Raw genomic sequence first — 22,991 nt, 5'->3', positions numbered from 1 at the left:
TACTGATTTATCAACACCAGATAATCATTTCTTGAGCATTTAAAATGTTCATCTTATTTATTTTTGTAATTATTCTCGTTTGGGAATCTTTGAAAAACTGGAGTCTTCTTCTCTTCTCTCAGGTCAGTTGTGGTTTCCTTGCGTCTACTCCCTAAACTTTTTGGCACTTTCCAGCAATTTGGCTCCAGCTATGACACTCATTGGATCACCATGTAAGTTATACCACTTCTTCAGAGTGCAACAAAAGTCAAATACCATATGGAGTTTCAGATACAATTACATGACTCATCAAAGCTGAGTCAAAATATTTGAGTCTTTCTGAAAAAAAAAGAAATATGAGTATTGAAGTGTTTTGTTTTGTGAGCCTTGCACTGATTTGGTTGTTGGTTCTGTCAGGTGGGCTGAAAAGGAGCTGCACATGATGAAACTGTTTTTCGACAACCTGCAACACTACATCCAAGAAGTCAGAGAACACCGGCACAAATTTGCACTGTGAGTCTGTCTTACACCACTACTACATATCGACACTACTATACAGAATATTGAGTCTCCCTTTATTTCTTTATATTTTGCTTGCAAGAAGCCGGACTCGTAATTCTTTTTAAAGTGTTCCCTGAGCTTCTCCAGTCTTTCTGAAATTCTTTGGTTGCTTTTTCACTCAATCCCGTCTTTGTTCCTGTCCAGAAACAAGTTAAGTCACTTACCACTGACATATAAATAATTCAAGCAAAACAGCGGCACCTACTGTAATTCAAGGTGTGAAGTTGGCTTTACAGACAACTTCATATCAAATTGTCTGTTACAAAAGCGCATTATTTGTTTTCATTTCTTCAGTTGAATCTACAAAAAAGGCCCAACATGATAGTTTGACAAGAATAAAATATCACTTTTGCACCAACAAGTTGATTCACAAACTGCTATTAGCTGGAAACTTTATATATCTTGGGGAAACTGGAGATTTGGAAGACAAGAGAAAACGGTACTGTCAACAGTGTGATAAAGAACAACAAAAGAAGACCTTTCAATGTGATTCAAGAAGCCTGGAGAAATTTTCCTCATGATGACTTAAAGAAATTATATGAGAGTTCAGGCTGTGTTGAAGAATAAAGGTGGTCATACTAAATATTTGCTTTCAACTTGTTAGAAACTGTCCAAACTGTTTTTGCCTTGTATACTGTGTTTCAATGTAAGTAAGTTGCTGCTAAAAATTCCTACAAAATCTAAAGGAGTGAGGGGTGGCTCAAGATAGATGTTACACACACACACACACACACACACACACACACACACACACACACACACATGTGTGTATTTATATCCTTGTGGGGACATTTCATTGACACAATGCTTTCCCTAGCCCCTTACCCTAACCCTAACCATCAAAAATGAATGCCTAACCCTGACCCTTACCCTAAACCTAACCATAACCTAATTGTAACCCTGACACTAAAACCACATTTTGAGGCTCAAAAATGCCTTCAAACTCGTGGGGACCGGGATTTTGGTCCCCACAAGGGCTGTTTGTCCCCACAAGTATAGTACACTACCAATTTTTGGTCCCCATGAAGATGTTAATACCCGTCCACACACACACACACACACACACACACACACACACACACCTCCCCAGATACACACACTACCTAATTTAACCACCCCCTTCCGTGAAAGGACTGCTGACTACCCGGACAAATGTGACTTGAGTTTGTTTTAGAACTTATGTTATTTCTTTATCCATAACTATTGTTGCAATTCATTACTGCCTCTTTTACTGCTCTTTTTAAACTTACTTCTTTTTAAACTGTATTGCTTTTTGCACTGTAGAGGCTGGTGAGAAACAGTATTTCGTTTCAGGCTGGGTAACACTATACGAAATGACAAACTTCTTGAGTCTATAACTGTACTTAACGGGACGCTTGATTTTGCAGTTGTTAATAATGACTTTTACCTTTCTACGAAGTTCTTTAGGCCACATTACTTTAGTAGTCATTGAATACCTTCTGTTCTTTATTAAAATTAAGAGACTCATATATGCATACTTTTTTTTAAAAAAAATTGGTTGACCTTAGTTCATTTATTCAAGTTAAACAATGCTTCCTTTTTCAGTTTTAAATTCTTGTTTGTAATTAATTTGTCAGCTTTCTGAGTCACAGCTTTATTCTCTTAATTATGGCTAGAAAACAAAGCACCTTCCACCTGATAATTCCACATTTAGGAAGAATTGGACACTAAAGTCACTCCTCAGAAAAATCATGCTGACAGTGGAATTCCTGTACCCAATTTAAAATTTCAGTTTTTGTTGTGAGAGCATTAGTGTTACAATTCCTTGTTGAGACTAGCGAAGTGTTTGAGTTTTTGCTTCACAGAATTGGATCTTATTATGGCATTGGCCTGAAATTTTATTGGCATGGCCTTTGGGAAAACAAAGATGCGTCTCATGATTCTGTCCACCAAATTCATTTTTATCTTCACATTATCTGCATAACACCTCTTTAGTTCCATTTGATTGCTTTGCTTAATGTTCCCTTGTGTGCAGTTATTTAACCTTTAATGACATTGTAATTGCCCACTAGTGTGATATTTCTGGAGTGCCCATGATAGCAGCCAATGTTCATTTAAATTATTTACACATGCATCTCAAAGACTGCGTTAGCAGAATTGTGCTTGATGTCAATACTTCTGAGAGAGCAGTTGGAAGCTTCTGCAAACTGTGATCTTCAGACATCAGTTCACTTTCTTCACTGTTGACACATACCTCGTCTGTGTGTTGTACAGGTACAGTCACAGTGCAGAGGTCCAGGTCCGTCTGCAGTTCCTTACCTGTGTCTTTTCCACACTGGGATCTCCCGACCACTTCAGTAAGATTCCGATACCATTTATGTACTAGAATAATATTCTCTGTGAACTAAGATGTTTTTAAAAGACATGCACCTATCCAGAGAGTTGCACAGAGGTAGAGGTGTCTATATAATGCTTTAGTAAATAACAGCTGTGGTTTTCATAACATAACATAACTCTGATCTCTGCTGTGTTTCCACACCAGGGATCAGGGGCTATATTCACTTCTTGAGGAATATTTTACACCCCCAAAAGAGAAAAAAAATTAAAGGAGTGAAGTGTTTTCTTAAAAGTTTCGTGGTCTTTAGCACTTTGCATTCAGTCTTGATTTCTGAGCCTTTCTTGTTGGGCTCTTTCATTTTAAATTGTGGATCTCTAAAATTATCCACTGTTTAGCGTGTTTACGTGTAATAAAAGAAAATGTGTCTCTTACCTTTTAATCCCCTTTAGAAGGTCTTAGCCTCTTATGTATGGATGTGCAACATAAGCAGATAATTATGGCCAAAAGCCCAAAGATAAGGGGGAAAAGTGGTCTGCGTTATATGAACCCGGTCTGCGTTTGACATCGCTGAACTCTATTTTGTAATTATTTTGGTGTTTGGATTTGTCAGGACTGAGTCTGGAGCAAGTGGACATTCTGTGGCACTGTCTGGTGGAGGACGCTGAATGTTACGATGATGCGTTGCACTGGTTCCTCAACCAGGTCCGCAGCAAAGACCAGCATGCTATGGGCATGGAGACCTACAAACATCTCTTCCTGGAGAAGGTAGTAACAAGACCGTTTATTATAATTTTATAGGTGTCCCATGGATAATGAATAAGAATGGCTGTGGAATTATAGATAATTCCAAAGTCGAGGGAGGGGGCAAAAACGCAGATACACGAATAAATTCCTTGTGCGTAAAAGAACCTGTGCATAGAACTCAGCAGCCAAATTGCTTGAGTAACCTGAAAAGGGGTCCTAATGTCACTGGTCACATTCAAAGCAGTGACGCCACTGCTTCTGTCATGGACAGGTTCAGTTTACTTAACTTAAACAGTTACACTGTGGCAACAAAATACTCACGTTTTTTAAAAAACTGTATTTGTTTACAATTTTCCAACCTCCAACTGCAGCGTTCGCAGAAGACACTCTTGCAAGCATGATTGCTTCTTTTTGCATGTGGCTGCTGAGTTCTACGTGCGTGGGTTGTTGACTTTACACGTCAATTTAATTACACGAGTGGCATTGAATACCTGTGCCCGTTTCATGTACAACTTGTGACATATATTTAATTCCATAAATCTCTTAAATGTTTGAAAAAATACCCTTTATTTCCTGTGCTGTGCAACATTAAATTGGCAGGAAATTTTTCAGTTGAAAAAGAATCATAGCATTAAGATTTTCTTTTCTTTTTTTTTTTTTGGTTTCACTATACAGGTTCTCTACAAGAACTGGTTCTCTTCTAGTTCAGTTTCTGCGATCTGTTAGTCTGCCTGGCTATCGAGCTCTCTTATCAGCTCCATTTGCACTTGTGCTAGATTTTTATTAGTTTGTGTGTAGTTGTGCATATTGTATGGCAGTCTACAGGGTGGAAATGTTACACAAGAGGACGAGAGCATGATGTGTTGCTAACACAACTTCAGCTCTTTGCAACCACTTACACAGACAGCATGCTAATGCTAAGCTAGTCAAAAGAACAAAGTGATGTTAGAGCCCAGCCCAGCAGCCAGCCCCTGAACTTCAACGGGTAACAAAAGCAGTGATGAGCAGTCAGGCTGCAGCCACTGTTCCTACCTCTTCATGTTTCTACAGCGGTGATTCCTTTAAAGTCTCTTTGTACTTTTTTTTCCCATTTTTGCTTTGTGTTCATCCCTAAATACTAAAAGAAAGATCATATGCGTGTCCTCATTAGAATAGGGTTTTGTGTAAGTGTGTGGGACTGTAGCCTCAGGTTTATAGTTTAGAGCTGGCAATAACATCAGACTTGTTTTTCAGGATCTGGGCTGTTTTTTAAATAAATAAAAAATCAACAACAACAAAAAATAAACAGGAACAGAATTTATCAGACTATTTCTCATACGTTTATTCGACTGGATGGGTTTAAACTCAGCTGGGGTGGAGCACAATCACGACCCTCTGGGCAGCTTCAGACGAGCAGCAGCCGTGTGTTGATGTTGACTACTTTGTGTTTGTTAATGTCACTGTGTGTCTCCAGATGCCACAGCTGAAACCAGAGACTATCAGCATGACAGGCCTCAACCTCTTTCAGCACCTTTGTAACCTGGCCCGGCTTGCTACTACTGCGCTGGACAACGCCTCTAGCTGTGAGGTAAATGGAAACAAAAGCATGTGATGCTCGTAATCAGACATGTTGTCTTCAGACACATTTGAGTAGATGCTTAATTGAGGAATGTCTGTGTCGCCAGCTGTGTGGGATGGACCAGCTGTGGGGGATCGCTCTGAGAGCTCAATCTGCTGATATCAGCCGCGCTGCTATACAGTACATCAACTCCTACTACATCAATGGTCAGTTTTTACTTACTGCACTATGATGAAGTCATATGCTTTGTTATGAAATTGTTGTTTTTATTCTTCCGTACCAATAAGAACAAGAAGACTTTGAAAAATTGCTGATCTTAATCTACTAATTCTACTTTTGTGTGTCTCCAGCTGGTAAAACAGGACTGGAGAAGGAACAAGAGTTCATAAGGAAATGTATGGAGAGCCTCCTGATGGCTTCTGCCAACTTGGAGAAGGATGCTCACTCCAGTCTGACCAGCATTGAGAGGGGGTTGCTCATGCTCAAAACACATCTGGAGGCGTTCCGGCGCAGGTACTCACACCTGGAATGTTTACATTATTAAAAACTCAGTGGTCAAAATCATTTTATATGAGAGAAAAAAAAAGAAAAAAAAAAGCAAACAAACAGTATTGCAGCACATCGTTTTGTCTCTGGTCTGTGGCAGGTTTGCTTACCACCTGCGACAGTGGCAGATCGAGGGGACGGGAATCAGCAGCCACCTTAAAGCTTTGAGTGACAAACAGTCTCTACCTCTTAGGATCGTCTGTCAGCCCGCCGGCCTGCCTGACAAGGTGACACTTTATTAAAAGCAAATAAGTCTTATTGCATAAATACTTATAATGTGCTTCTACAGTACAAGTCAAATGTTTGGACACACTACCCATTACATATTTTTGCAGATGACCATTGAGATGTATCCCAGTGACCAAGTAGCTGACCTGCGAGCTGAGGTGACCCACTGGTACGAGAACCTGCAGAAGGAGCAGATGAACCACCAGGCTCAGCTGCAGGAATTTGGCCAGAGTGGCCGGCAGCCAGGAGACTTCCCAGGTCAGCTCCCTCCATAAAATATTCTCCTTTGCTTTTGTTTGTGTGTCAATGTGTGTGTAAATGTGTGAGTGAGTCTGTTAGTGAAATGTTGTCTCGTGTTCTGCAGGTGGTTTGATGGGACCGGTCAGGATGATCTCTTCTGGTCATGAACTTACCACAGACTATGATGAGAAGACTCTGCATGAGCTGGGCTTTAAAGACATGCAGGTAACAGTTTGACTTCTCTTCTGTATAAGAAACGGCCAACAGTAGGACAGACTGCAGTTCAGCTCAAGTCTGAAAGATTGTTTTACATCTTTTAACTTTGTTGTCTAATCATGTAAATTTTGATTAAATTTGTTCAGTGCAGATGAGTTTTATGAACCATCTTCTTATCTGATCCCAGATGGTATTTGTGTCTCTGGGAGCTCCGCGGAGGGAGAGGAAGGGCGAGGGCATCCAATTGCCTGCCTCCTGTCTTCCACCTCCTCAGAAAGAGCACATTCCTATGCTACTGCTCCTTCAGGAGCCACATCTCACCACACTCTTCGACCTGCTGGAGATGCTGGCTTGCTTCAAACCACCCAGCCCAAACACAGAGAAGGTCCAGGAGAGCCCAGAGGTGGGTATTAGTTATGGAAGAACTCCTGAAGGGATGTATACATCATATGGCTGTTATATTGGCTAAAATGTATGGAAAATTGTATTTACTAGGTATAATATTTGACCACATGTAATAATGCAAAAGAGCAGGTATGAACTGAAACCCAGTTTGAGAGGTGAGGTCACTGAAACAGAAATCAAAACTGTTTTAAGGTGTACCTTTGATGTATGTTAGTTGATGTTCACAGTCATGTTCATCCACATGTATAACTACATTTGTGGGTAAGAGAGATGCCTCAAGTATGCAAAATGGTTAACATTTCTTGCCTTAGTATTAGAAATATGCTAGACTATTTATCTATTTATTTGTATTTAATTAATGCACAACACCATGTTGTCTAAGATGTTATGTTGCCACCTACTACTCACTGGTGCCATCCTTGGTTACTCCATCGCCTGAAGACAGCATTGTCAGGGTGTTTCTGTGACAGGAAGTTGTAAACAGACAAATTTGAAAGTAAGACGGGTTCGACAGTTCTTTGGCTGAAAAAATGAACAGTTGCATGTAGGTGTTCAGGAGAAATTACATAAACTGACATATAAACGTGAAATGATATAAAAGCATTTAACTGGAGCAAAGCATAACCAAATTCAGTACAGATGTGCATACATGTGTTTATAAAATAACAAAGTGCCACAATTTATTTATTTTTTTTATAAATGTTAAAACACTGTTTGATTTTGGAAGATCAGGATCATTGATTTCTTAAGGCTCTTGAATATGTCCTTTCCTAACTTTGTCCATGAGGGCTGTACTCAGTTTTGGCTATTTTCTTTCAGTTTTTGCAGACTACTTGACTTAAATCCTGTTTAATCTGCAAGTAAATTAATCACCAGCCATTGCAGCCATTCCCCAACTCTCTGTGAATGATATTCATGGTTTTTGATCAGTGCTTGTTGATCAATGGTCATGACGATTTGCATATTAATGATCAAGGAACTGAACTGACAGCCCATTGTTCACTCAGTCACTTCGATGAGTGATGAAACCTTTCTCCCACTGAGAACGCTACGTCCAGATGAATAGAATCAACCTTTTGGGATTTACTTACCTGGATGAGCATCAAGACAGTCACCAGGAACATCCCTGCTAACTAAAGTTTGGTTTTGTTTTGTTGTTAAACCCAGAGCGCACGATGCGAGGAGCTTCACCTTCACGCAGAGAATTTGTCTCGTCGAGTTTGGGAGCTGCTCATGCTGCTTCCCACCTGTCCCAAAATGTTGCAGGCCTTCCAGAACATCTCAGATGATACGGTCAGTCATCCTGTTTAAATAAGGGCTCTTCAAGAGTTTGTTGTTGATCGGGCAAACATAGAATAACTAAATTTGCTTTTAATTTTGTGTTTTTATTTTGTCTGAAGAATGGCGAGGGTTTGTGTTGGAAGGAGCTGCTGAGGATTAAAAGTCCTCACAAGCTGCTGTACGCTCTAGAGATCATCGAGGCTCTGGGAAAGCCCAATCGACGCATCCACAGAGAGTCAACAGTAAGACAGATAAAGGATTGATGGCTTCTTTCTGTCCTTTTCTTTCATTTGTCTTCAGAAAAGATTCCTTCTAGAGGATCCGCTGCCAAGTGTGGAATCTGTAGATGTTAATATAGGGACATGGGTCGATTTAAAACAAATTAGCTAAATGGTAGCACCATTTACTGCGACTATAGTCTGACTGTAGACACTTTTGTTTTTTAAATTGAGGTACAACTTGTAATGACAAATATATTTAAATGTAAAGTCACTAAAATCAATATGCTGGGTGCTCTGTACAGTACAGTGAAAAAAGTTTTTGCCCCTTTCTTTAAATATTTGTCACACTTAAATTTTTCAGATTGATAAATTGATAAAAAAAAGATAACCCAAGAAAATATAAAAATGAATTTTTAAATCATGAGTTCATTTTTGAAGGGAAAAAAGCTATACAAGACTTAAGGGCCAATTACTTTTTTTTACATAAATCCAGAAAAGTTTGGATAGTTTCTTTCCCCCTATTTGGACTAAAGCCGGCATTAAAAGCATTCCATAAGTAATGGTACTTTTACAGTGCAATGCGTGTTTCATGTACAACTTGGCATCATCATTTAAAAAATGTAAAATTGTGTTAGTGACAGTATTACTATTTTACGTAGTTCTTGCTTGTTCGTTCCCAGGGCAGCTATAGTGACCTGTATCCAGACTCGGACGACTCCAGTGAGGATCAGATAGAAAACAGCAAAAACACCTGGAGCTGCAAGGTACAGCACAACACTAACTCAAGCAAGATGGAAATCAAATTCCTCTCAATCCTGGCTTTAATTGACTTCAGTTGTCTTCTTCTTCTTTAGTTTGTTTCATCTGGAGGTTTGCAGCTGCTTTTGGAAATTTTTAATTCAGGCATCCTCGAACCCAAAGACCAAGAATCCTGGACAGTGGTGAGACAGTTTAGTCTCACTTTGTCATTTTCTACATTTTCAGTAGATAGTAGATGTATTTTATGAGCATATTATTGGACAGACTAATATAAGTAAGTGTTTGGTTTGATGTCCTTTTATCTATAGTGGCTGCTGGACTGTCTGGCCTGCCTGCTGAAGCTGATCTGCCAGTTTGCTGTAGACCCTGCAGACCTGGATTTAGCCTACCACGATGTCTTCTCCTGGTCAGGCCTCTCCGACAGCCAACGTAAAAGGGCATGGCCAGGCAAATCGCGCAAATCCACTGTAGATCATGGCAAAGGCCTGCACATCCCTCGACTGACTGAAGTAACTATTCCAGCTGACTTGTAATGCTTTGTAGCAGAAACTGCCAACAGGACGTTTCTGACTTCTGGATGCTTATCATCGGCTCTTCTGTCTGTTTGCAGGTGTTCCTCAGCCTTGTTCAAGGCACCAACCTGATCCAGCGACTAATCAATGTGGCCTACACTTACGACAACCTTGCACACAGGTTTGCCATACAAAAGCTCAAAAATGTGTTCTTTACTTTTAAATGGACAGCATAGTTGACATGTTTGTTGGTTTTTTTTTGTTTGTTTGTTTGTTTTTGTTTGCAGAGTTCTGAAGGCTCAGTCTGACCACAGGTCTCGACACGAAGGTAAGGATTTTACATTTTTCAGACGGTGACCATGCTAAAAATGTTAAAAGAAGTAAGCTGGTGGAGTGTGACAGTAATGTTTTACCCACAGTGACTCACTATTCCATGTGGCTGCTGGTGAGCTGGGCTCACTGCTCTTCAACAGTGAAGTCCAGTCTGGCTGACAGCGACCACCTCCACGACTGGCTGAAAAAACTCACCCTTCTGATTCCTGAGGTGAGTCTAACATCCACAGCTCCATCACAAGTCAAGAGATATTAATTTACTCCGTAAAAAGGTATAAGTTTTCTTAATGGTCTTGTTCTTCCTTGTGATGTTGTATGACAGTATATATGGATCATTTTTGTGCGTTCTTGAGCTCTCAATAGCATTTTACCGGGACAATGGATGTCAAAAATATTAATCCTTGATGAGTGTTAAAGAATCCTCACCAGAATTCCTTGATTCAGATGGACTTTAAAAATCCTTCACATCTAAACTGGTCCCAGTCACACCTCTGTTAAAATGTTCATGAATTTTGTTCCAGACTTGTTTTAGAAATCTTTATAACACTCAATTCAATTGTTTGTGTAATTACTCTTACAGCCTGATGGGGGCGACAAGTTCACATTTCTTTGTGGATAATTTATGCAAGTCAGTTGTTGATTGTGATACCTGAATGCTTCAAGTTTGTTTCATACTTCTGTCGGGTCCTCGCCGTATTAGCAGCAGAGCAGTAGAGCACAAGCAAGAGCCAGTTGGGAATTTTTACAATTGTGGTTCAGACTTAAGTCGTTTAATCAGTATGTCAGTATGCTTAGCTTTATCATCATTTTGTTGAGGTGTGTTGTTTTTCTTTGTAGCCGGCAGTGAGACACGAGGCATGTAATGGCCTGTACAAGTTGTCTCTGTCAGGTTTGGAGGGAGGAGAGTCCATCAACAGATCCTTCCTGCTGCTTGCCGCCTCCACACTGCTCAAGTTCCTGCCTGACGCCCAGGCCCTCAAACCACTAAGGGTAGGTCTCACACTCAAGTAGCTCAGCCTCTTAAAGGCAAGTACTTGCATGGAAGCGGTACGTGTGTCAGTACTCCTCAGAGGCAACGTTGGACTCAGTTTGACCTTTGCTACTTTGAATCTGGTTTGTTTCTACTAAGCCTTGTTTCTCATATTGGTTTAATGCAGGAGAACCTGACATACACTCTATTAGATCACATCATGAGACTTTAAGAGTTGATGAATTAACTTTTCATTGGGATGTTCTTAAGCAGAAACCGTGCATTTATATTTGCAGGTCGAAGACTATGAAGAGGAGCCTCTGTTAAGGACGGGCTGTAAGGAATACTTCTGGCTGCTCTGCAAACTCATCGATAACATCCACGTTAAAGATGCGAGCCAGGTGGGAACGTCAAACCACAATGCTGATGATCATACCAACCTGTTGATTTAGTAGATTTGAGTTTGTAGTAACGTTTTGATTTTTGTATTGAACTGCTGCTAGTATTGATCTGTTTGAACTCACAGAAGGTCTCTCCCTCTCTGTCGCTGGCCGGCTCGATGCAGACCACCCTGCTGGACCTGGATGCTCTTGCCCGACATCTTGCCGACTGCATTAGGAGGTCTGATTGTCACAAACTGAATTTTATGCTCAGTATACAAAGATTTAAAGGATGTTTGCATTTTGCTGAAAGTTCATGCTGACAATATTACTGATGGCAGTGGCTTTTAAAATTAAACCAAATGGCAAATTTCTACAATTGATACTGCTTTGATGTAAACATAACTCTTTCACTTCCAGCCGTGAGATCTTGGACCAACAAGATGGAACAATCGAAGACGATGGCCTGACAGGGCTCCTTCGTCTTGCCACCAGCGTCCTCAAACACAAGCCTCCTTTTAAGTTCTCCCGTGAGGGGCAGGAGTTTCTGAGGGATGTCTACAACCTCCTCTTCCTCCTCCCCAGTCTGGTTGACCGTGCTCAGCCCAAGTGCAAGTCCCACGCTGCAAGGGCCGCCGCCTATGATCTGTTGGTGGAGACGGTGAAGGGCTCAGTAGAAAACTATCGGCTGCTCCATAATTGGGTCATGTCTCAGCACATGCAAGGTGAAGAGCTTCACTTTTTGATTACCTTTATTTGGTAGCGCTCTTTCTGTAGTTTATTTTACTTCAGCTTTAAAAGATTTTTTTTTATGTCCATCCAGTTTATTTGGTACTGTGTTTCTGTCTGTATATGCAAGCTACACTCTGTGTCAGTAGTCCTCTAGGTCAGTGATCTGACTCAATTTAAGCTTTGCCACAGTGAATCCAGTCCTCTTCTACAAGACATTGACCCACAATTGGGACTAATGCTGAAGAGACTGGGACACTTTTTGTCAGAACTATGTTGTGAAAGTGTTTTAAAGAGTACTATGAGCTGAAACTGTCTACAAAGCTCTACAGAAGTGCAGAATCCTATCATTATTTTTAACTTAATTTTAGATATGTTTTTACACCATGCCTAATTTTAATCATAGCTTTAACAATCAGATTACCAGACTGTTCTGCAAGTTTAGTTTGTTTTAAGGCCATCTGTAATTATGTCGGAAAAGGTTTTAGGCGAGTTGGAAATTCCATTTGCAACCCAATAATGCATAGGTGTCAAACTCTGGCCCGCAGCGTAATTACATTTGGCCCGCGAAGCCATACCAAATTACTATTAGAGCTGGCCTACTGGTATTATACAGCTAATATATATCGTTTAGTATTAAGCTTTGCTTGTTCCATATTCAGTTTTTCAGCAAAACCTGTTTGAGTCCATTAGAAAAGATTGATTCTTATATCTGGAGGAAGATTTTTTTTCAATAAATATTAATGTTAGCCCGCGACTTTGTTCCAGTTTTGAATTTTGGCCCACTGTGTATTTGAATTTGACACCCCTGCAATAATGCAAACGCCAGTTTGAATAATTTAATAAAAAGACAGGTGTGACACAGAACTCAAACTTTCTTTTAATATTTTGCTTCTAGGCTCTCATGCTCCATACAAGTGGGACTACTGGCCCCATGACGACGTCCGGGCTGAGTGCCGCTTCGTGGGTCTGACCAACCTGGGAGCAACATGCTACCTGGCCTCTACCATTCAGCAGCTCTATATGATCCCTGAGGCCCGCCAGGCTGTCTTCACTGCCAAGGTCAGTATCTGAAAGATTATGTTACAATAACGTCATTAAAATTCCAAATGGCACACAGGTCCTCACCCTCTGTGTTTGCGTGCAGTACGCTGAAGATATCAAACACAAGACAACACTGCTGGAGCTGCAGAAGATGTTCACATATCTCATGGTGAGTTTTGATTTTATTACCTCTGCTATCCTTTTAGTCCTTCCCTTCTGTCTCAGTCGTATTTGTTTAAAACTACAGTCACTAGTAGAGTATAACTTTTAACACCCGTTCAGTTTCTGAAGATCAGGACGATTGGACTTTTTTTCTGAGCACCACAGACGGCAAAATCAGAAGGTTTGGTGAAATGGATTATCTGTGTTAATCTGTGTGTTTTCAGGAGAGTGAGAGAAAAGCATACAACCCCCGGCCATTTTGTAAAACCTACACAATGGACAAACAGCCTCTTAACACCGGCGAGCAGAAAGACATGACAGAGTTCTTCACCGACCTCATCACCAAGATAGAAGAGATGTCCCAGGAGCTGGTGAGCATGCATCTTTACATACACACCATTATACACACAAATTATATATTTAATGCTTTAAACAGTAACACTAATTTCCAGATTAGAGCAGGTGCCACTTATTACTGATCTTCATAAAACCTTTAGTGTTCATCTCTGCCATTCAGAAAATCACAATAATCTCTCTCTATAGCACTATACATATTAAGAAGTAGATTGTTTGTATAAAAAATACATATCCAAATAGATGTTGTTATTATACAAATGATGACCACAAAAATATTATGCAATATTAAAGATAATTTTAAGAGCATGAGTAATAGTTCAGGCATCATATTACATGTTAAAAATGATTAATAAGCTAATGTATCTTAATTATCTATGTTCACAGAAAAACACAGTGAAGACTCTGTTTGGAGGTGTCATCACCAACAATGTGGTGTCTCTGGTGAGTGCGGGAATTGATTTTGAAAGGAGGAATATTAAATTGAAGGAAAAACAAAGCCCATCTCCCAAAAGTGTAACTGTTTTGAGAACAACAAAGCACGACTGAATTTCGTGTTTATTTTAATACCTCACACAAAATGTAGTTATTTTTAAAACTACAAAGGTTACAGTAGATGAATTAAGGGTTCCACAGACTCAGTGGGAGGTACATTTTCTGCCATTGTTTTTTCTCACTGTTCTGTGTCTCCTACAGGACTGTGACCATGTCAGTCAGACTGCAGAGGAGTTCTACACAGTCAGATGTCAGGTGGCAGACATGAAGAACATCTATGTGAGTGGGGCGAAAATGTTACGCAAGTTTGAAACTCACCTGTGATTCTTACAGCTTCAGCAGCGGAGATCAACCTCTGCCGCATAAACAGTCCTGCACAAACCACAATGGTTCTGAAAAGTGCAGTCCATGTCTTTTTTCTTTGCCAGCATAAATGTTTAAGTTTTCAAAAATACATTTTTTTGTTTTTGTTTTTTTATATACAGAAATCTTGTATGTAAATGATACTCATTAGAATAAAAAAGAAGAATAAAGCAGGGTTGCTACCATATACCGATGCAGTATGGTTCAGCTTTCGTCAGTTTCATATTCAGATCCAAAATGATGAGTTAAAATGCTCATCTTGAGGGTTTAGAAAAAGGCCATTGCTCAACAAGGAGTGATGTCACATGCATCTTTTGCCAACTAAGAGAGAAAACACAAACTTTTGTCTTTTGTTCTCTAAACCAAAATGCACTGCAGACTTTTCCTTCTTTGATGTATTTGTGCTTTGTTATCTTTCCTCAGGAGTCTCTGGATGAAGTGACCATCAAAGACACTCTGGAGGGTGACAACATGTACACCTGCTCACAGTGTGGAAAGAAAGTCCGCGCAGAGAAAAGGTTAGAACGATTTAAAATCCTGAAAAAAATAATGCCCCTCTCTCAACACAGTGTCTCACCATGTCTCACTGTGTCTCTTTACACAGGGCCTGCTTTAAGAAACTGCCTCGTATCCTGAGCTTCAACACAATGAGATACACCTTTAACATGGTGACCATGATGAAGGAGAAGGTCAACACCCACTTCTCCTTCCCCCTGCGCCTCGACATGACGCCTTACACTGAGGATTTCCTCATGGGCAAAGGGGAGCGCAAAGAGGGTTAGTTTCTGTTCACCCAGTCGGACATTTATTGTGTATTGATGATTGTAATTGACTCTTTAAGTGTTGCCTTCCGTGTGCCTCAGGTTTTCGAGAGGAGGGTGAAGCAAAGGTCACAGAGAGCTATGAGTATGACCTCATTGGCGTCACTGTGCACACGGGCACAGCAGATGGCGGCCATTACTACAGCTTCATCCGGGACATTGTCAACCCCCATGCCTACAAGAACAATAAATGGTGATGGATGATGCATATTAAAGTTTTAATAATCAGTCTTTAAACCCAAAAAATGAGTGACTGTCATAGGACGTCACCATCTCAAAGGTTTGTTTATCCTGTCCTCCAGGTACCTTTTCAATGATGCAGAGGTAAAACCCTTTGACTCAGCTCAGCTGGCCTCTGAGTGCTTTGGTGGAGAAATGACGGTATGAGCGAGAGTTGATAAATACTACCACTTAATTCCCCATGTAATCTCTAATTTCACCTACTTTATTTATCTTTTAGACTAAAACCTACGACTCTGTCACTGACAAGTTTATGGACTTCTCCTTTGAGAAGGTGAGGAGAATTTCTGGTCCATTTTTGTAGTTTTTATCCTCTGTGTTTGATCCAGAAGGTAACAATGAAATGATAATCAAACTTGCAGACACACAGTGCCTACATGCTCTTCTACAAGAGAGTGGAACCGGAGGACGACAGTGGGAAGGACGTTAGTTTTGATGTCTCTCCTGATCTACTTGAGGTACTGACTGTGCTTTTTTGTTTTAAACGTAGCAGATCTCTGTGCATTACTCCTATTAAATCCCCCATTTAAATGTGCAACTCTATATTTCTTTCAGTGGATTTGGCACGACAACATGCAGTTTCTGCAGGATAAAAACATATTTGAACACACCTACTTTGGGTGAGCATAAATCAGTTTGTATTTTTGGTCACATCTTATTGGCCTTTTTGATCACTACTCACTCAATGGCACGACTTGTCATTGTTTCAGCTTCATGTGGCAGCTCTGTAGCAGCATCCCCAGCACCCTGCCAGACCCCAAAGCTGTCTCCCTCATGACTGCCAAGGTGAGAAGTAATACAAGCATTTAGCTATTATTTTCTGGCTTTTTATGACTTGAAACCTGGATTTTTGAGAAAATGTATAAACTGTAATTGTGCGAATTACTTTTTAAAATAAAAAAAGCTTTTTTGTTTTTACTTTACTACTACAAAAGTACTAAAAAATGGAACAGTTCTCTCTTAAAATAAGAAAACTAGCTACTTCCTAGCTACTTTGGGTTTTGGATAAAACACGCTAGAATAACAGCTGGCTGAAGCCCAATCTAGAAAATGAAAGTGGGTAAAAGTTTCTGCATCTTTTACTCAGAAAGATGTTATTTTAATCTATTTTCTAACTGACCGTATTTTCTAAAAATATTTATACCATGCTGCATGATGTCACTGATTTGGAATGCTAATTAGTTTAACTAAAACTTGCTTTTCTACTGTTATTTTTTCCCCTTTCATTTGCAGCTCAGCACATCCTTTGTCCTTGAGACTTTCATTCACTCCAAGGAGAAGGTAATGCACACTCATCCTTATTACTGTTATCATTTACTGAGTGTTGTTAATTTGTAAAGATAAGTGGAAAGAAAGGGGAGGAGGAAGGAAGTTACTGATAGACTATGTTAATCCTTTCTGCTCTGCTACCTCCAGCCCACCATGCTGCAGTGGATTGAACTGCTGACCAAACAGTTCAACAACAGCCAGGCCGCCTGCGAGGTTTGAGCTTTAAACCTTTTCATTCTGGTGATTACAGCAAAGTAAATGGATACTGTGAATAAACTTTTTTTTTTGCACAACCTTTGATCATTATTTTTCTCTGTTTCAGTGGTTTTTAGACCGGATGGCTGATGACAACTGGTGGCCGATGCAGATCCTAATAAAGTGTCCCAATCAGATTGTCAGACAGGTCAGGGACAAGTCATAAAACATCACTGTACACAAAACAAACCTTAAAAAACAACAACATTCACAATACTGAAACTGGACTAATGTGCTCAAAAATGCTAATTGTGTAGCTGAAGGGGAAAAAATGATGTGGCACGACAGAAGGGTAGCAGCAAGAGTGAAAGGGAAGGTTTACAAGATGCAAGATGCTACTAGGATGTATGGTTTGGAGTAGGTGGCTCTGACCTAAAAGACAGGCAGAGCTGGACGTAGTGGAAGATTAGAAAACTAGACAGGCAAGACTGAGAATGTTTAGACATGTGCACATATGGGACAGTGGATATATTGGATCCCAGGCAGGAGTTAAAGAGGAAAAAAACAGAAGGTTCATTTATGTAGTGAATGAAGACAGCAGGCAGATGGGGTGATTCTAAGAAAAGGGTTAGATTGAGGTGGAGGAGACAATACTATACCAAAACGACTCAAAAGCACTCATATTTTATTTTTTTTTCGATGTTTATAGCTGTATTGTAACTCTGTTTACGTCATTCTGAACTTATTGTCAGTGGAAGTTTGTCTTTAAATCGACTTTTAAATTAAAATTAAAATTTTCTTGTTTTAATTTGTTGTCTTCCAGATGTTCCAGAGGTTGTGTATTCACGTTATCCAGAGGTTGCGGCCAGTTCATGCTCATCTCTACCTGCAGCCTGGCATGGAGGATGGGTATGTCACTCATTATTGTGGGACAGGTTTCCCTGATCAAAACATTTTCTCCAAGATTAGGAGTCTTAAAGTCTTCCATTAAGGCCTTTTCACACCGAACATGTAAAGTCTGTGCAAATATTTTGTGCATTAAAAATATTTTTCAACTAATCCATTCTTAATGTAGCTGTTCATGTAAATTCACTAGACAAATTATTATTATTATTATTATTATTATTATTATTATTATTATCCAAATAAATAGATCTGACCAACTGGATGACTGCATTTGGCAGCAAGTGCGCTCCTATGTCGATTCGTGCATCGGTACTGAATATACACTGATAGTTCTTTTTTTATAGCATTCATTTCGTGTCTCACTATGAGACTGCCTCCTGCGTGGCCTCATCAGAAGCTTAAATGCCATTACGCCAGACGTTACAGCAGGGGTGGGGGAACTCTGAGCCTCAAAGGCCGGTGTCCTGCAGGTTTTAGATGTGTCCTTGATCCAACACAGCTGATTTAAATGGCTAAATTACCTCCTCAACATGTCCTGAAATTATCCAGAGGCCTGGTAATGAACTAATCATTTGATTCAGGTGTGTTGACCCAGGGTGATATCTAAAACCTGCAGGACATCAGCCCTTGAGTTTCCCACCCCTGCCTTACAGGCTGGCTAAGTGACACCCATGTCAGGAGGGACTAGTGCCTCCCTGTATAATACTCTGACGTAGCGTTAGATGTCGTTCAAAAACCTCTTCTCGCTTTTCGGAAGGAACCGAAAGCCTTTAAGATTGTATCGTTTTGTTTATTTTATTTCTTTTCCTACTGGGATAAAGATCAAATAAAACACAAAGTGAGAAAATCGTCCAAACTGTTACTTAAAACACTGGCCCAGAATTTTACAGTTCATCCCTGCTATCTTTATTGCTTAGCAACACAACCCACTTAAATCTCATGTGGTACATTTTTGCCATTCAAGGTGTGCAGCACAAACACAGTGTTGTGTCTGTGAAATCAGATGGCCACACAGATCCAAGCAGGAGCTATGTGTCACTTAGTGTCTGTGCCACACTAGACTCTGAGAAAAAAACACTTGTGGCTCCATATGAACTAAAGAGTTTAGATGTGTCATTAGATACCTCAGTCTCAGAACCTCTGCTCCTGTGTCTGTTCAGCTCTGACGACATGGATGGACCAGTGGAGGATATCGGCAGCCGGTCCTGTGTCACTCGCTTTGTTAAGACCCTCCTCTCTATCATGGAGCACGGCGTCAAGCCTCACAGCAAACACCTGACTGAGTACTTCGCTTTTCTGTATGAGTTTGCCAAGATGGGCGAGGAGGAGGTAAATTGAGTTTTGCAGCCTGAAATCACTTAGTGTGAAAAAAAAAAAAAAAAAAAAAATTTAAACCAGAAACTATTTAGCTTTTTCTTTGGGTCTTTCTTCTCAGCTAACAGTTGACACAGCATGATTTTGAGTCCTTTTTTAGTTTCATAAATGTGGTTTGGTTATTTTTTTCCCCTTCCTTGTTAAAAACGATTAATATTGAAACTTCTTCCAGTTGATGAAGGTTTATCTGTTCTGTGTCCACAGAGTCAGTTCTTGTTGTCACTACAAGCCATTTCTATCATGGTGCATTTCTACATGGGAACAAAAGGCCCTGAGAATGTAAGCTTACACACTGCTTATATTTTACAACTTATTTATTTACAGTAATGTTATCAAAGAGATATTTAATCTGAATGGTGCTCAGTTTCTTTGTAATATTATTTGTCTTTTTAAATAAAGTAACACCCAGCCTGTAGTTATATTGTGTTTAGAAGACATGACCTAATTATAAAAAGGACCTAACCAATGTCCTTCTCAGCCTCAGGTAGAGGTGCTGTCAGAGGAGGAAGGAGAGGAGGAGGACGAGGAAGAAGACATCTTGTCTCTGGCTGAAGAAAAATATCGTCCTGCAGCTTTGGAGAAAATGATCGCACTCATTGCTCTGCTGGTGGAGCAGTCTCGCTCTGAGAGGTGCGAGTATACAACATGCATGTATTTTTCTGTTTAGTTGTACAATTCATTCTCATTAGAATTAAACATTCAAGCAGCCACTGCGTTGTCCTCTCTGTCCAGACATCTGACTCTGTCCCAGAGCGACATGGCAGCGCTGACTGGAGGGAAGGGCTTCCCTTTCCTCTTCCAGCACATCAGAGATGGCATCAACATCAGGCAGACCTGTAACCTTATATTTAGCCTCTGTCGCTATAATAACCGGCTGGCTGAACATGTATGTTTGTAGGAAATGGACTGAGTAAATGTTGCAATGACTGCCACCTATACAAGCGTAAAATGCATCCATTTTAATTTTCTAATGTTGAATGCTTCTCTCTGCAGATTGTGTCGATGCTCTTCACCTCAATTGCAAAGCTGACTCCTGAGGTAAGCATCACAGAAATGAAACTGGGCTTAAAATCACCTTTTATTTGAAAAAACAATCGAATCTAGCCCTTGTTCATTTTGTTTTCCTGAATAGATAGAAGTTCAGTTTCTATCTATTCACATTTGTTAACTTGCCTTTGTAATAACGCTTAATAAACCATTTTAAAATATGGTGTAGTGATACAAAAATGATTTTTCATGACCCCCCCCCTTAAATTCTGTTAGGCTGCCAATCCTTTCTTCAAGCTGCTAACAATGTTGATGGAGTTTGCGGGTGGACCTCCGGGGATGCCTTCCTTTGCTTCCTACATTCTCCAAAGGATCTGGGAGGTAAACACTGACACACTAAATCCTTTTATTAGATCTAAACAAATGGAAAATATTAATGTAATATGTAGTTATCATTATCAAAAGAAAACTTCTCTGGATTTTGTTGAATACAGGTCTTCAAAAAGTTGATTAAATGCCATTTACTAGAAATAATATTAGTTATAATTTTGGTGCTGTGCCAAAATTTGATCCTTTTAGACTGGACAAAACTATACTGCATAAAAATATGGTTTCCTTTGTTTATAGTTCAATAGTTACTTCCAACGTTCATTTCAACATTTCAGGTTGCTTAGAAAATTTCTGTTTCTGGCTTTGTTATAACCCCAAATCACTATTTTAGTGATTTGTTTTTTGTTTGTTTTTTTAACCATAATTCCATGCATGGATGTATGGACATGGAACATTGGACCAACTCTTTATCCTGTCAAATGTATTCATGTGCATGTGGGAGTTTGCTCTTCCAGTTTACACGTGCTTTGTAGACTTGAACCTCATCCCTCAGGTGATTCTGTACAAGGTCCTTCAAGAATAGTGGGTGTCTGGCTCATATTTAGGCGCTATTAGGTCCCTGTACGAGTGCAGCGAGAGCTTGGTCTGCATTACTGGCAATAACTCGTACTTCTCAGTGGGTGTGGGATTTTGCTTGGGCTGCCCTTTGCCCCTAATTTCTAGGCGTAGCCAGATGGCCAAATCGCATCTCTGCTTTTTGCAGATGACGTGGTTCTGTTGGCTTCATCAGGTTGTGGCTTCCACCTTGCACCAAGTGTTTCATAGCAGATTGAGGCAATGGTTCTCAGCTGGATAAGGGTGGAATGCCCACTCTGGGTCAGGGACAAGTTGCTGCACTAAGTAGAGGAATTTAAGTATTTCTGGTTCACGAGTGAGAGTAGAGTATAGCAGGGGATTGACAGACTGCCGATTTATCGGTTGATCTATGTCCCCACCCTCACATATGGTCATGAGTGTTGGATAATGACCAAATGAATGAGATTGCAGATACAAGCAGCAGAAATGAATTCTTTCCAAAGGGTGGCTATGCTTTCCCTCAAGGAGGGGTGTGAAATTCAGTCATTTGCAAGGCACTCAGAATGGAGTTACGATTTTTCCACATTGAAAGGACCCAGCTGAGGTGGTTTGGGCATGTGATATCAGGATAAGGTCCTGAGGTGTAGGCCCAGGGCATCCTGGAGAGAGTTCCCCTGGATGAGCTGGAGGATGTGACTTTGAACACGGGCTTCTGGGTTTCTTTGCTTGGGCTACTGCCCTTGTGACCCAACCCTAGATAAGTGGTGGAAGATGGATGAATGGAATGAGATCCATACATGTAGTTGCAACTGGTTTACATCTTATTTATCAATAAAGTAAACTTACACCATATGCAGGATCAAAAGTCAATAAAACCAAACAGAAAAAATTAGGTCAGTATGTAGGATTGCCATTTTAAAATGAATATACTGCTCATAAAGTCTTTATTAAATATATGCCGTCTCATCTGTGTGCCGTCTGTCAGGTGATTGAGTACAATCCATCCCAATGTCTGGACTGGCTGGCTGTGCAGACTCCCAGGAACAAACTGGCCCACAGCTGGGTGCTGCAGAACATGGAGAACTGGGTAGAACGCTTCCTGCTGGCACACAACTATCCCCGAGTCCGCACGTGTAAGGGCCTCAGCATTGTCTCATTGTATTTAGTTTCATGGGGTTTTTTTTTTTTTTTTAACAAACACTCAACAGGGAGTTAAACCAACTACAAATGAAAAGACATTGTGCCAGTGTTTAAAAAGGTGGATTAAATTCTGAAAACTGAGAACTTTAGAAGCCAAAACAAATATAATAACGGTACGTTTTTTTTTTTGTTTTTTTTTAAAAGCTAATTATTAAACTAAACAGCCCTTTAGTGTACACAACCTAATTTTTACTTTGACTATATAGATATACATTCTTCCTTTATTTTTAATGTAAATAGAACTTTATTAATAGTGTAACCTGCTTCTTAAAATAGCCAGGGCTCTCACAGAAAAGAATCTCAAGATTAAATATGATGGTTAAATAAAGATGGTTAAATAAATTTCAAAATAAATCTGTTCATAGACTGCTGGTTGCACTGGTTCCCCTGATATTAAAGAAGCTTATTCAAAGAGATTTGCATGATTCACATTTCCTCATTAGTCTTACAGTGGCTGTTGCTGCAGCACTAAGTTCATCCATTATCGAAATGAGCGGTTTTAGCTCCCTGTAAGCTAAATTTCTTCTGATTGTGCTTCTGTATTGACTACCAGAGCTATGTCTGAGATGACTAGGGATGGGTATCGTTTAGGTTTTATCCGATACCGGTGCCAAACCGGTACTTTTGAAATGGTGCCGGTGCTTAAACGGTGCTCGAACCGGTGCTTAAAGAATGGAGAACACAAAATTGGTCCAAAAACCTCTCATGTTCAGC

At 40.0% G+C, this 22,991-nt stretch overlaps 1 protein-coding gene across 5 annotated transcripts in view; it reads left to right on the top strand.

The window, feature by feature from the left end:
• usp34 (ubiquitin specific peptidase 34) overlaps positions 1–22,991 on the top strand; it is a 60,409-nt gene that overhangs the window by 27,389 nt on the left and 10,029 nt on the right. For 2 of the 5 annotated variants that reach the window (XM_063475712.1, XM_063475708.1), the window contains 47 exons: positions 123–212; positions 397–492; positions 2,776–2,858; positions 3,450–3,604; positions 5,037–5,150; positions 5,248–5,347; positions 5,492–5,654; positions 5,788–5,914; positions 6,023–6,173; positions 6,280–6,380; positions 6,559–6,774; positions 7,944–8,069; positions 8,177–8,299; positions 8,938–9,042; positions 9,133–9,219; positions 9,346–9,546; positions 9,648–9,730; positions 9,837–9,877; positions 9,969–10,093; positions 10,720–10,872; positions 11,149–11,253; positions 11,379–11,473; positions 11,653–11,957; positions 12,860–13,023; positions 13,109–13,174; positions 13,392–13,538; positions 13,909–13,965; positions 14,218–14,295; positions 14,803–14,897; positions 14,984–15,156; positions 15,243–15,393; positions 15,503–15,581; positions 15,661–15,714; positions 15,803–15,898; positions 15,996–16,060; positions 16,151–16,226; positions 16,674–16,721; positions 16,857–16,922; positions 17,032–17,112; positions 17,728–17,813; positions 18,971–19,139; positions 19,389–19,463; positions 19,663–19,814; positions 19,917–20,070; positions 20,178–20,222; positions 20,448–20,552; positions 22,063–22,210. In XM_063475712.1, coding sequence (XP_063331782.1) covers positions 123–212; positions 397–492; positions 2,776–2,858; positions 3,450–3,604; positions 5,037–5,150; positions 5,248–5,347; positions 5,492–5,654; positions 5,788–5,914; positions 6,023–6,173; positions 6,280–6,380; positions 6,559–6,774; positions 7,944–8,069; positions 8,177–8,299; positions 8,938–9,042; positions 9,133–9,219; positions 9,346–9,546; positions 9,648–9,730; positions 9,837–9,877; positions 9,969–10,093; positions 10,720–10,872; positions 11,149–11,253; positions 11,379–11,473; positions 11,653–11,957; positions 12,860–13,023; positions 13,109–13,174; positions 13,392–13,538; positions 13,909–13,965; positions 14,218–14,295; positions 14,803–14,897; positions 14,984–15,156; positions 15,243–15,393; positions 15,503–15,581; positions 15,661–15,714; positions 15,803–15,898; positions 15,996–16,060; positions 16,151–16,226; positions 16,674–16,721; positions 16,857–16,922; positions 17,032–17,112; positions 17,728–17,813; positions 18,971–19,139; positions 19,389–19,463; positions 19,663–19,814; positions 19,917–20,070; positions 20,178–20,222; positions 20,448–20,552; positions 22,063–22,210 — 5,375 coding nt within the window. The remainder of the gene's footprint in view (positions 1–122; positions 213–396; positions 493–2,775; positions 2,859–3,449; positions 3,605–5,036; positions 5,151–5,247; positions 5,348–5,491; positions 5,655–5,787; positions 5,915–6,022; positions 6,174–6,279; positions 6,381–6,558; positions 6,775–7,943; positions 8,070–8,176; positions 8,300–8,937; positions 9,043–9,132; positions 9,220–9,345; positions 9,547–9,647; positions 9,731–9,836; positions 9,878–9,968; positions 10,094–10,719; positions 10,873–11,148; positions 11,254–11,378; positions 11,474–11,652; positions 11,958–12,859; positions 13,024–13,108; positions 13,175–13,391; positions 13,539–13,908; positions 13,966–14,217; positions 14,296–14,802; positions 14,898–14,983; positions 15,157–15,242; positions 15,394–15,502; positions 15,582–15,660; positions 15,715–15,802; positions 15,899–15,995; positions 16,061–16,150; positions 16,227–16,673; positions 16,722–16,856; positions 16,923–17,031; positions 17,113–17,727; positions 17,814–18,970; positions 19,140–19,388; positions 19,464–19,662; positions 19,815–19,916; positions 20,071–20,177; positions 20,223–20,447; positions 20,553–22,062; positions 22,211–22,991) is intronic. The other 3 variants (XM_063475713.1, XM_063475709.1, XM_063475711.1) reach the window with 3 other exon arrangements.

This window comes from Pelmatolapia mariae, linkage group LG6 (assembly GCF_036321145.2).
Source record: "Pelmatolapia mariae isolate MD_Pm_ZW linkage group LG6, Pm_UMD_F_2, whole genome shotgun sequence".
NCBI lineage: Eukaryota > Metazoa > Chordata > Actinopteri > Cichliformes > Cichlidae > Pelmatolapia > Pelmatolapia mariae.
Note: the sequence above shows the minus strand (reverse complement) of the source record. Positions and strands in the feature narration are given on the sequence as shown.